This window comes from Syngnathus leptorhynchus, chromosome 17 (genome assembly GCF_054491065.1).
Source record: "Syngnathus leptorhynchus isolate UIUO chromosome 17, UIUO_Slep, whole genome shotgun sequence".
NCBI classification, from domain to species: Eukaryota; Metazoa; Chordata; class Actinopteri; order Syngnathiformes; family Syngnathidae; genus Syngnathus; species Syngnathus leptorhynchus.
The window spans coordinates 6,490,830-6,503,022 of NC_141211.1; the positions used below are offsets into that span (position 1 = coordinate 6,490,830).

General features: G+C 41.0%; 1 protein-coding gene across 1 annotated transcript; it reads left to right on the forward strand.

Annotated features, from left to right (window-relative positions):
* The first annotated feature begins 322 nt into the window (after positions 1–322).
* zc3h12b (zinc finger CCCH-type containing 12B) lies at positions 323–9,523 on the forward strand. Its single transcript, XM_085936239.1, has 6 exons — positions 323–467; positions 2,950–3,743; positions 3,842–3,981; positions 4,073–4,307; positions 4,395–4,501; positions 4,580–9,523. Exons 2-6 carry the CDS (start codon positions 3,127–3,129, stop codon positions 5,998–6,000), a joined length of 2,520 nt encoding a protein of 839 aa, XP_085792365.1. The 5' UTR covers positions 323–467; positions 2,950–3,126; the 3' UTR covers positions 6,001–9,523.
* Positions 9,524–12,193: the final 2,670 nt, after the last annotated feature.

The window sequence follows — 12,193 nt, forward strand, 5'->3', positions numbered from 1 at the left end:
CACACCTCAGTGTGAAGAGTATACACTTTATTTTTTTGATTTGCACATGTCCCTCTGCAGTTTGGACCACAATCTGTCCCCCGCACTTAAAACAGACTAAAATAGATGGCTAATGTTCCTTTGCCATGATTTGAAATAAGAAATCTACAACAGATTTTCAGTGTAAAGGATATATGGTGGTACCCCCCCCCCCCCCCCAGTTCCAAAATCCTATCTGCGCCCCTACATTGTGGAAGGAGCGCGCTGAGGTGTCATCAGCGAGCATCCCTCTCGTGATCTGGCAACCTTGAGCAAAACTGCGACAGCAGAGCAGCGCCAATGACAGCCAAACATCCGTGGAGCGGGCGAGGAGGATGACAGCAACATGGTGAGCCTGCTCCTGCTGCATGGCAACGATCGCGCCTAGTTACGTGCGCTCCTTTGCACCCGCACGAGTCCCTGCTGTGTCGCCGCAACTTCGACGCAGTGTAAGATGATATTTTTGATAACTTTATCTCAAGTTACGAGGAAAATGTTAGCAGGAGCGCGTCAGCTAAAAGCTAACACACGCTCGCAAGCGTATGTTAAAGTTAGCATCTGGAGCTATTCATTGGCTGATGTGCAGACAACTGCTTGTCGTGGTGCGTAGTTCAACTACCAACTCCTCCTGGTGGCTGCTCGTCGGGCTACTTTTTAACCATTAAAAAAATTAGTAATCAAAGAAAGCTAATCTAGTTAATAGATGTGGCTAACATGTTGACACCAGCTGGCTAAGTGTCCACAGAGCAGCTTCGCAAGCCCGTGCTAACTCAGGGCCTAAATAAATGTTAAAACGATTACTTGTGTGTAAAAGTGTAATCTAAAATAATCTATGCATTAAAATATATATATATGTACTCTCCTGTGGTTTTATGTTTACCATGCATTGAAAGGCGCGATGTTCTTGTTTTGGATGACATGATACAACGTTGTTATTGACGTGCATTACATCGTAACACGTTTGAAAATTAATGCTATCAAAGTAACCGAAGTTTCTATTTAAAGTACAAGCCGTGACTCGTTGATATTCTTTATATCATTAGTCTATTAATATCCGGTTCTAGTGGGGAATCGACAACTTTGAATCATGCTAGTATTGCTATACCAAATCATCAGGGTCAATCATTCCGGCTTAAAATATAATTCATTCAATCTACACTCATCTTTGAACGAATAAGTCAATATATTATTCAGCGTGATTTAAACAAATTTGAGGAGATCATAATGTGATTGGATGATGACTAGGTAAGTTTCAATTGATACTATTAGAAAAATTGATTTCATAATTTGTTCATTATTTTGGTTTTAGTTTGCAGTACAGTGCCAGTTTAACCTTGTTGAATTGCTATCAAATGTTGAAGTTACCTCAAAATAGTTTGAAAATCTTATTTTCCAATCTCAGTTTGAAGGTTGAACAATACTCAGGCATTAAGTTAATTGCATTATTGATTTCACATAATTGGAATGTACATCATTGTCAGCTGATGGATTTGCTATATTCAATACTTTTGCATTCATGTGTTCAGCAGTTTATATCTTATAAAACAATACAAAGAATGACATTTAGCTATGTTTGTATGATAGCTCCCACTGCAAGTGACCACTGTACCTATTCAAACAATACTACAAAGTAGCAAATTCACTAAATAGAGGATAGGGAATAAATCTGAAGATGTCCATTTTGGATCCCAGTCAATGTAAAACAAACCACCTAATGAAACCCTCCAATGCAAAGATGATCCAATTATTATTATTATTATTATTATTATAAAGCGATTGGAACACTGAAATATGTTTTATTACCGTCGTTAAAGAAATGCAAAGCTTGTAAAATTCACTACCTTCTGCATTTTCTGGAATGAATTTCCATTTCCTGTTCCTGAATATTTTATTTAATTTACATTGGGCTCTGCTAAAATGGTTGCTTGAGACAAAAATGTGTGGAGTAAAGTCCATTTTTTCTTATTAAGGATCATGCTGCCTCAAGAGTTACAATGCAAAGAGTAGTGTATTTGGAAGTATGCATTTACTGGTTGCCTGAAGAGAGATGATGAGCTGTGTTTGCCTTAGTCGTGACTTGTAAAAAGGAGTTAGCTGATGACACGGCCGTGTTGCTAGGCAACACACATCATGGGCTGCGCCTCTTGAATCTGGCAGTGTTGTATCTGCTCTCCACCTAAACTGGCTCGTTACTAAGTTGATTTAGATTTTTTGGTCTGTAACAAAACATATTTTGTGCTGTAAGCTGTGCACTCATTGAACATAACAGATGAGTTGCCAAGCAATGTTCAGTCGCTGAGAGGGCTGGCGGCACATTGATGCACACTGATCAGCCCACACTGTCTCAGGTTCTATGCACTCATGCGTGTCTGCCTTCAATGTTGCTTTTGTGCTTCAAGGCGAGGGCTGTTCTACAGTACATTAACAGACTATGCTTGCTTTTTTTTTCTATTATTTAAAAAAGCAATAGACTGCAGGAAGAGGAAAATATTTGTGGTCCGTTTCATTATTCTCTTTCTTTCCCTTATCCACCGGGATAGTGATGCTGGTTGGCTGTTTTTGTTGTACTGCACATGTATGAATCTAAAATTGTATTATGTAATGGTCACAACACATTGATTGAAAAGTGCAATTGTCAACGTGACGTGGGAAAAGGTTAGAATGTTTTTTCAGAACGCTGGTGTTGTCGCTTTCTGAATATTCACATTTTCCTATTTGGTAATAATCTCGCTGCATATCAACGACAAGAGAAACGTGATTTAATTAAACAATCCAAATTGTTTTTAAGAAGTACAACTAGGTTGTATTACAGTATTCAGATTTCTCTGTTATTTTGTATTCTGACTTTCAAGGCACAATGTCTGTTTATAATGAATTATATTTGGCCACTGTATAACCAATTTTGTATTTTTTTTTTTTGCTCTCTCTCAGGTTTAAGTAGTTCACACAGGGAAGAGCGCAATCTTTCGGTCCGACTCGAGGAGTTTTTCAAAGTCTAGCAATGAACATGATTCCTTGGTTGGATCTGAGGTGAGGACGAAGCATGGGGCGTAAATCCAAAGTGTTGAAGCAAACGTGACAGTATGTTCTGCGTCGGAGAGGCTCAAAATGGAAAAGCACCCATGCAGGGAGGAGAACATTGATTCGAGCAGGGACCGGCATGCCGCCGACGAGCCCGAGGATGGAAACAGTTCGGATAGTGACGCTGAGGAGCAGCTGCGGCAGAAGGCTCAGGTGAACAGCAGCAGCAGCAGCAAACAGTGGGAGCCTTTGGCGGTGGTGACAAAGCCCCATCGGCAGCTGTGTCGTTCTCCGTGCCTGGATCGGCCCAGTTTTTCCCAGAGTAGCACGGTGCAAGATTCCCGTGAGGATGAAACCGCAGCGGGATCAGCCGTCAAAGCGGCCAGTAAGAAAGATTACCAGACAAAAATGGACTTTGCGTTGAAGCTGGGCTACTCTGGAGAGCAGGTGGAGATGGTGCTCAGTAAAGTGGGGGCCGCTGCTCTCATTAATGACATTCTTGCTGAGCTGGTGAGACTCGGGAACAAAGTGGAGCCCGAAAGTCAACCTTGCAGCACGGCGGCGGCCACCGCATCGGCGTCGTTGTCGCTCACGCCGTGCGTTAAAGAGACTGTTAGTCCCGAAGTGTCTGTGGAAGAGGAACCCGTGGACCCTTACGATAACCTCAGGCCGATTGTCATCGATGGATCAAATGTGGCAATGAGGTAAGATGCAAACAAGTTTTACTGAGTTGATATGTTAATATGAGGGGAAACAACTTTGTATGGGAGCTCATGAGAATTATTTTTTTTTTTGGTTTCAGCCATGGAAACAAAGAAGTTTTCTCTTGCCGTGGTATCCAACTTGCTGTCGAATGGTTCATAGAGAAAGGACACAAAGACATCACTGTGTTTGTACCAGCATGGAGAAAAGAGCAATCTAGGCCTGATGCCCTCATTACAGGTAGGAAAAGTGTTAACCAAACATGTTTTGGGTTGGGAAGTTGTATGAAAAAAAAAAAGTTAGTAAAAAGTAGCTATATTTGCCCTCACAGATCAAGAAATTTTACGCAAGCTCGAAAAAGAGAAGATCTTGGTTTTCACCCCATCTCGGAGGGTCCAAGGCAGAAGAGTGGTGTGCTATGACGATCGCTTCATAGTGAAGCTGGCTTATGATTCTGATGGAATTATCGTGTCCAACGACAACTACAGAGACTTGCAAAATGAAAAACCAGAGTGGAAGAAGTTCATCGAGGAACGACTCCTAATGTATTCATTCGTCAATGACAAGTAAGGAGCTGTTGTTCGAGTCAACACAAAATCATGAGATGCTTGAAATATACAAATGACATTTGGATGTTTTTGTTTTTTTTTTAGATTTATGCCACCTGATGATCCACTGGGAAGACATGGTCCGAGTTTGGAAAATTTCCTCCGCAAGCGTCCTGTTGTCCCAGAGCATAAAAAACAACCATGCCCCTATGGTGAGTCACTCCATTTTTTTTTTTTTGGACTGAGTCGATTTGTTTCTTGCTGACTTGATTCTTTGTGTCCTTAAAAAGGCAAAAAGTGCACATACGGACACAAGTGCAAATATTATCATCCGGAGCGAGTCAATCAGCCGTTGCGGTCGGTGGCTGACGAATTGCGGGCCTTCGCCAAACTCTCCGCAGTCAAGACAATGAGCGAGGGGGCCTTAGCCAAATACGGCACGGGGCCGGCGATGGTGACCAGGGACGGCAACTCTGAAGTCAAACGCGTGGCGCCCAAACGCCAGTCGGACCCGAGCATCCGCTCGGTGGCCTGCGAGTCTCCAGAAAGCCTTTCGGTCATGAGGAAGTCTGAGACCAATTCAGTGCCTTCCCTTGTGACCGCTCTCAGCGTGCCAACCATGCAGCCCGTCAAGAGCCACGCGGCCGGGGCCTTGAACACGCGTTCCGCCAGCAGCCCGGTGCCAGGTTCTTTACAGTTCTCGCACAGTTCGCTGGAGCACATGTCCAGTGTGCAGTACCCTCCCATTTTGGTAACCAACAGTCACGGCGCTTCGGTGACATACAGCGAACAGTTCCCAAAGTATGACTCGGTCAGCGACCACGGCTATTATTCACTGCACAGTGACTTCTCAAACATGAGCATGAGCAGTATGCACAACGTCGACAGTTTCTGTAGCATGGAGCACGAGCACGTGGCGTGCCAGAGAACTCGCAGCCACTGCGCCGAGTCCTGCCTCAGCCACTCTAACAGTGACTCCTTCCCCTCTTACGGTGACATGTACCCCAGCTCTGTGGACGGGAGCTTGGAGGAGAGCATGAAGGGCCAGCAGCAGTCTCCGGCAACGGGGAGAATGCAGACTTTCGCTTTTCGGCACGAAGCGCTCACGAGGGTGCAAAGTTACGGGCCCGAGGAGCCCAAGCAGGGTCCGCGGAAGCAGCCTGCCCCTCATTTGGCCCCGCACATACAGCACGTGGCGGTGGGGGCCAGGTCGAGCTGCCCCGGGGACTACCCCGTGGCTCAGAACGTCCTCCCGCCGCTGTCCTCGCAGCCGACGCGCTCTCTCGGCATGACCCGTATGGACAGCATATCCGATTCCAGGTTGTACGACAGCAACCCCATGAGACAGAGGAGACCGCCGCTGTGCCGCGAGCAGCACGCGAGCTGGGACCCCCTCCCCTGCGGAAACGAGTCTTACGGATATCACTCGTACCCTCTGAGCAGCAGCCTGATGCCGTGCTGCGAGCGGGTCATGGTCCGCAGCATGCCTGACAAAATGGAGCAAATTTGGAACGTGCCGTGGGAGGCCTCAGCTGCGGCGGAACACCAAGAACGGTATGTCGTCCCAGAGCACCAGTATCAAACATATCGGAACCTTTGCAACATTTTTCCCGCTTACGTGGTCCATTCGGTGATGGAGAAGAACCCACATTTGACAGACCCCCAACAACTGGCAGCTGTCATTGTTACAAATTTGAGGTCTTGTCACTAAGGTGGAAATTTAGTACAAAGATTTGAGCATTTTGGTTGCAAAGACAGGCACTTGATAAATGTTGCCAAATGTGCAACATTTGCCCTCAGGAGTTCTTTTTTTTTTTTTTTTTAATGTCTCTGCTGCAAAATCCAGATCTCTGGTTTTCCATCAGCAAGACGACATTAAATCAACAGCATAGATAAAGTTTGTCTGACATTTTTTAAACACAATTGTAAGACATAAAAGGCTACATTTATATAAAGTGTAGTGCATTTGTAAAAGGACACTTGTATTTTTTTCCATAACACGTCTATCACACCTGACCAGGAGCCAAGTTTCCTTTCAATTTTTAAAATAGCATATGAGATTTTTAAATAGAAGGACTTTCTCCTGCAACGTCTTTTGGGGTTGCACTTATGTAAAATGTGTCATTTGGTTTCAATCTTTGACCCACCTGGCAACATGACACCAGTTGCTGCTTTTTAGCATTTGGATTCATTTAAAGGGGAAATCAATGTCTTTGTAGTATGTTCTGTGCAGCCTAACTAGTCAAAATACGGTGCTCTGATTAATGTTATGTTTCTGAAAGAATGTAGGCAAAATACAACTGTTTTTATCTGAGGTGGCGGCCATTTTGCTACTCGCTGTCGACCGAAAATGACATCAAAGTTGCCAAAGAGGCAAAATGGCCGCCCCCTGAGCTGGATAACATAGGATGAATTTTGCTTCTTAACTCATATTCCGCAAACGCAATATTAATCGGAATACCGTGTTTAGACTAGTGGGGGCGCAAGCAACAATATAGTAAAGGAAATTTTGAGGTTGACTTCCCCTTTAATGAACACTATCTATGTTCTATCCACATTAAGACATCCTGTTCAGGTCATATGGATGTGCTGTGAATGTTTGCGGTGCAGTACAAATATTAATAAGTTTCTTTAGCTTTGCCTCTGCTGTAAATAACAGATTTATCTTGGTGTGTTCATTTGTTTTAACACGAGTAAGAGGGAGGTACACACATACCTCCAAGCATGAACTATAATATTTAATGGCCTTATATCTGAATGACCTCACGCGTTAGTCTTCTTCAATGAACGTCTTTGTCACTGAAGCCTCCTACTTTCAAACGTAAAGCACTATCTCAGAAATCTATTTTCTCAGTTTCACAAAGCAAATATTTTGGTAGAATTCGACCGTGCACAAAGCAAGCCAAAAAGAGATTTGTCTTGTATCCACAGGTGCACACGTCTATATCTATGTACATATAAATCACACAAAAGCCATTATTTCAGTCATTTATAAGCTGCTAAATAATGCCAAAAAAAAATAATCGGTCATTATTTTGACGTCACATTTCATTTTGCTTCACATAATTGGGATTATTTCTCATTTCCGGTTGTATTTCTTTTGTCAGATTACTTGTGAAAATAATATATATTATGTATTTTAGGCTTTTAGATACAGCGCTCTGATTTTTTAAAATTAGAGAAACGATTCTCTATGAATGAAGTACTTGGGTGTTTCTGTGGCCCATCGCAAATACGATGTTATCACAATAACACTTGTTTTTTTGTTTGTTTTTTTATTCCCAGGCTACATATAGTATGTGATCTTAAAAAAAAAAAAAAAGAAAAAAGAATGATCTCTGAACTTTTTGAGGTTGTCAGTGGAGCTGTTTGTTGCTCATTTCTATCAAAGACTACTTTTACATGCACTTACATGGGCTGACTTCACACAAAGGTGGGACGGCTATTATTTTTGGTGGGCTTTAGCTTGAAGACTATTCTTGAGGTATTTCCAAGCCCACTTACAATTTACTTTGAAGTCAGTCAGTGCTATTATATTATTAAAAAGCTGCAAAGCAGTTGTGAAACGAATAAACGGTAAACTAGATGTAGTAAAAATATGACACTAAGATGGACGATCACAATGCATATATAGTAAAAAAAAATTACTGGGGAAAAAAATGTTTGCCATCAAGTTTGCACACGGCTTTGCTTGTCATATTTACATGGATAGATTAAAAATCCATCCATGACTGGAGAGGTTGTATAATTATTAAGAAAAACAAAGAAGTGACGCGAATGCAAGAAAGCATGTTTATGATGTTTGGCTTTTATTGTGAGAGTGGATGGCTCGATTACAGTTTGGCTGTGCCTTGCAGCGCATTGCTCTCAGGATGCTTTCACTTTTTCACTTCACTGGCCAAAAAAAAAGACAGTGGTCACTGTTGGCAAGCGTCTATCTTCTTCTAATAGCGATATATTTTGTGAAAACTTGTACGTGTATATAAAGTTGCAGTCGTGAAAACTGCATTGTAAAACTTTGTATGTTCAAAGTATGCACCTTGAGTTGTTTAGCAATGGGTGTCTTTTGGGTGGCTTTACATGATGATGTGTTGACATTAGCATTCAAAGCTAATTGCTACAAGTGTGGGCCTTAAACAGTTATAGTGTAAGCGTTTGAATTTTGGACTAGATTTTTTTACAAAAATTCTATTTCAAATTGTACAATTAGGGATTTTGAACTTCAAGATAACACTGCAGGAAAAGGTCACGGGTATCATCTAAAGCCAGCCCAACTGCAAGGTGACGCTCGAAATGCTTTTAAAGGGAAATGCCACTTGAGTAAATCTGTATGAGCGCCTCAAACGGAACTACAAAATACCAAAGTGCCACACAGATTTTGCACATAAAGTGGTATTACTCTTTAATTGGGAATTTATGTGAGTTCGATTATTTTTCTCAATGGTGAGTCTTTAAAAAAATATAGATTCATCTCTAATGTTAGATAAAACTTGCGTGTATAAACATAAAAAAAGAAAAAAAATGAATGTGTATAGTCCAAATAATTTTTGGGGCTTTGCTTTTTTTTTTTTTTTCATGAAAAGGGACAAGGCTACTTTCGTCCAGCTTGTCTATTCATGAGAAGGTGAAAACAAACTGCCTAAATGTTTCTTCATATGAAACAATCAGATTGCAAGGCTGCTGTCGCCGTTGTTTCTGGCATTTGGCTCAACGTTTGCGTGCCACCCCCCCCCTCCTTTGAGCTAGTTATTTTGTCACACATTCCAAGAAAATGTTTTTGGTGTGAAGCGATAGAGAGAAAAAAAAAAGAACAACTATGGTTAGTGACTTAATTGCACTGATGACTACATAATCTTATCTCGAGCAACATCACAGCTCAATTGGAATGATTGTGTTTTATTCAGCAAGGTCAGATCTGATCCAGTTTCAACCAGATTACCATATTTCCTCATATAGTAGGCTGGAATGCATTTTGAACTCAACTACAATAGTCAACAATGATTTATCAATTTCAACAAATGATAATAAATTATACGTCAACAAGCCCCCCCCTTTTTTTTTTTTTTTTTTTAAGAAAGAGGCATTAATGGCGTTTATTTTTTGAAATGCAATGCACAATTAATTTGGGCACAATGTATTCCAGCAGAAGCCACTATTTGAGGAAATTTTCTCTCCATAAAATGGATATCAAATCACAAGATGTCCACAAAACAATCTTTTTTTTTTTTTTTTTTCTCGATTCAATTCGAACTTGTTCTCCAGGCTGTACCCGAGAGCCAAAAACTCGGAAAAAACAACTTGGTCTAATATGATTCAGCTTTGTGAAAAAGATTTTCTCGTACTAGTTCAGTGTCCCCCGCATTCCTTCTTTTGTAAGTGCCGCAAACAACCAAGCCACAAATGTCTAGAATTGACTTTTACTTGTTGATACAAATTGTATCTCTACCTTGAATGTAAATTAAATATCAAATGTATATTTTGAAAACAGTTTTATTTAAATGAAAGGGGGGGGGGGAGATGCCTAATGTGTGTGACACCGTGTGTCACTGGGAGTAGCCCTTAGGTATGTACTATATTTTATTGGGTACAGTAATTAATTTCCTGGGACTTTGATACGCTGGGTCAAGCGCACAGCAAGACAAAAGTGTGCGGCTCTAAGCATCACTGTACATACTTGTGTGTTCCTGTGGATAGGATTTCATGTGTAAATGTAAAACATTAATTCAGTTCACTTGAATGTTGTAACCTGTGCTTATTTTTTCCTGATTTGTTGATTTTGCCTTGTGTAAAAACTTTGCATATTTGGGTGTTTAAAAAAAAAAAAAAAAGGCAGATTGTTACGCACCAAACTAATCTACTTTAATGGACATTTTTACTAAAAAGTACAAAATGAGAGCACAGTGCCAGTTTTGGATCATTTGTGTATTGACGTTTTTTTTTTCCTCTTTAAATTTTAATGTAGTGGAATGTTTGGCAGGCGGTTGGAGAACTAAACAATGTTGACATGCAGATAGATATGTGCTTTTTGTTGTTACTTTAACCACTGAAATGTGATATTGAAATTGTGTATCATTTTGCTGTCCGCTGCCAATTTTGTGTACTTTCAACGATGGAAATTGAACCTGTGCTATTTTGAGGTTTTGTGTTGAATAGCATGTCAATGGGATAAGATGAAAAACCAAAGTTGTTGTTTTTTATTCTTATTTTACTCGTACACATTGTGATTCAAACACACATTCACACTAATTGTGTACCTATGATACTTGATGCCAGCAAACTCCCAGATGGACAGATTTGGTATGCAGAATGTCAGAACTAGAGGTGTACTCATTAACACCACTGTACGTATTTACAGTGTAATACTCAGGTTTAACCCCCGCTAACATTCAAAATGATTCAAAAACAGTGAGTTGTCCCGGTGACTTTTCTAAAGTGGTGTGAGTGGACTGTTGTGTCTGCAATGTAAGAAGGGAAACATTGAAGCAAGCTTTTTGTGTTGTGCTTATCTGCAGTATTGTAATCTACACTGGGTGAAAAGCTTTGCTTTTTTTTTTTTTTTGTAGACCAAACTAGACTATTTGAGTCTGTGGGCTCAAACAAAATGTAAGTCTTAATGACATGTGTTTCTCACCATGAATAAAGCTACATTATGTTCATACTGTGTTATCCCTTCTTTTAATAATGCAAACACATTTTGAGGAATGTGAGTGTGTGTAACTAGTGTTTGAGAGAAAATTACTGGCTTAGAAAATAACTTGCCTAGATCTTCAAGGTAAGATAGAGAGAAGTCTGCTCTTTGTTGCATACTTGCCCTCAGGCTCTGATTGTGCAAATAATAGGTAGTTTAGCTGAAGGCACCCAAACATAACAAACATTGGTCGCAAGCACGCTTTGGCATTTAACTATAGAGTACTACCATTAAAAACAAAACAATCATAATTAATTGATTCAAAACTTTCAGTTAGGTCAATATTTGAGTCTGAGCGCCCTCTGCTGGCAAAATGTGGGCATGGACTAAGGCTAGATTGCTTACTGATGTTTTTAAAGTTTCTCTTTTGGTGAGAACACTCAAAAGGAGGTCATTTTACCCGTCTCAAAGTGTAACTTATGGGAATGTAAGTCAGTGACGCAACACAAAGGTATTTGAGTTGGTTACTTTTTAAGTAATGCAGGCAAAATATTCCCTCAGGGATTGTGTTATTCTCCTTTCATCCCTTATCTGCAACAAATGGATTGTGGACATTACGCAGATTTGGAGCCCATCCCAGGTGGTATTGGGCAAGAAGGGGGGACACACCCCGGACAGCCTGTCCACCACAAGGCCGACATTGGAAAATGAACAGGACTGAATCGGGTTGGTAAAGTTTTGCTCGAGGGCCACATTTGATTTTCTACAATGTATAAATGGGCCAGATTGTTCCTAGATGCGGTCATGCTTATGTTCTTGGTGTCTTCGACGTGATGAGGAAGTGTGCTCGCCCAATGTGTGCTGCATGTTAAGAAATCAGTACAAAGACATCCCTTTAACTTCTGGAGCTCTGAGGAAATAGTGTCATGAATCATCTCCCTATAATCAACCAAAGAGAACAAGTCAAGAAGCCAGAGGTCGTTGTCTCCTATGATGAAGCATACTTTTTGGAATTGGTGAAACATCTTAGCCCTCTCTTCTGATTGCACATCTAACTTGGAGGAATACCAATGTGCTTGCTGTTTTCAGATTAGCCATATATAAACATAGGTCAGATGAAGCCACAACAGCACAATATAAAGATTTTACCTCCTTCCATTGCTGCAAAATCTGACTCACCACATTTTGGGGCCCACGTGAACATTTCTGCTGCGGCGTCTGCTGGCATGTTTTCCATCATTCCAGTAGCGTTGGTAACGTGGTGAAGGTCCGCTTT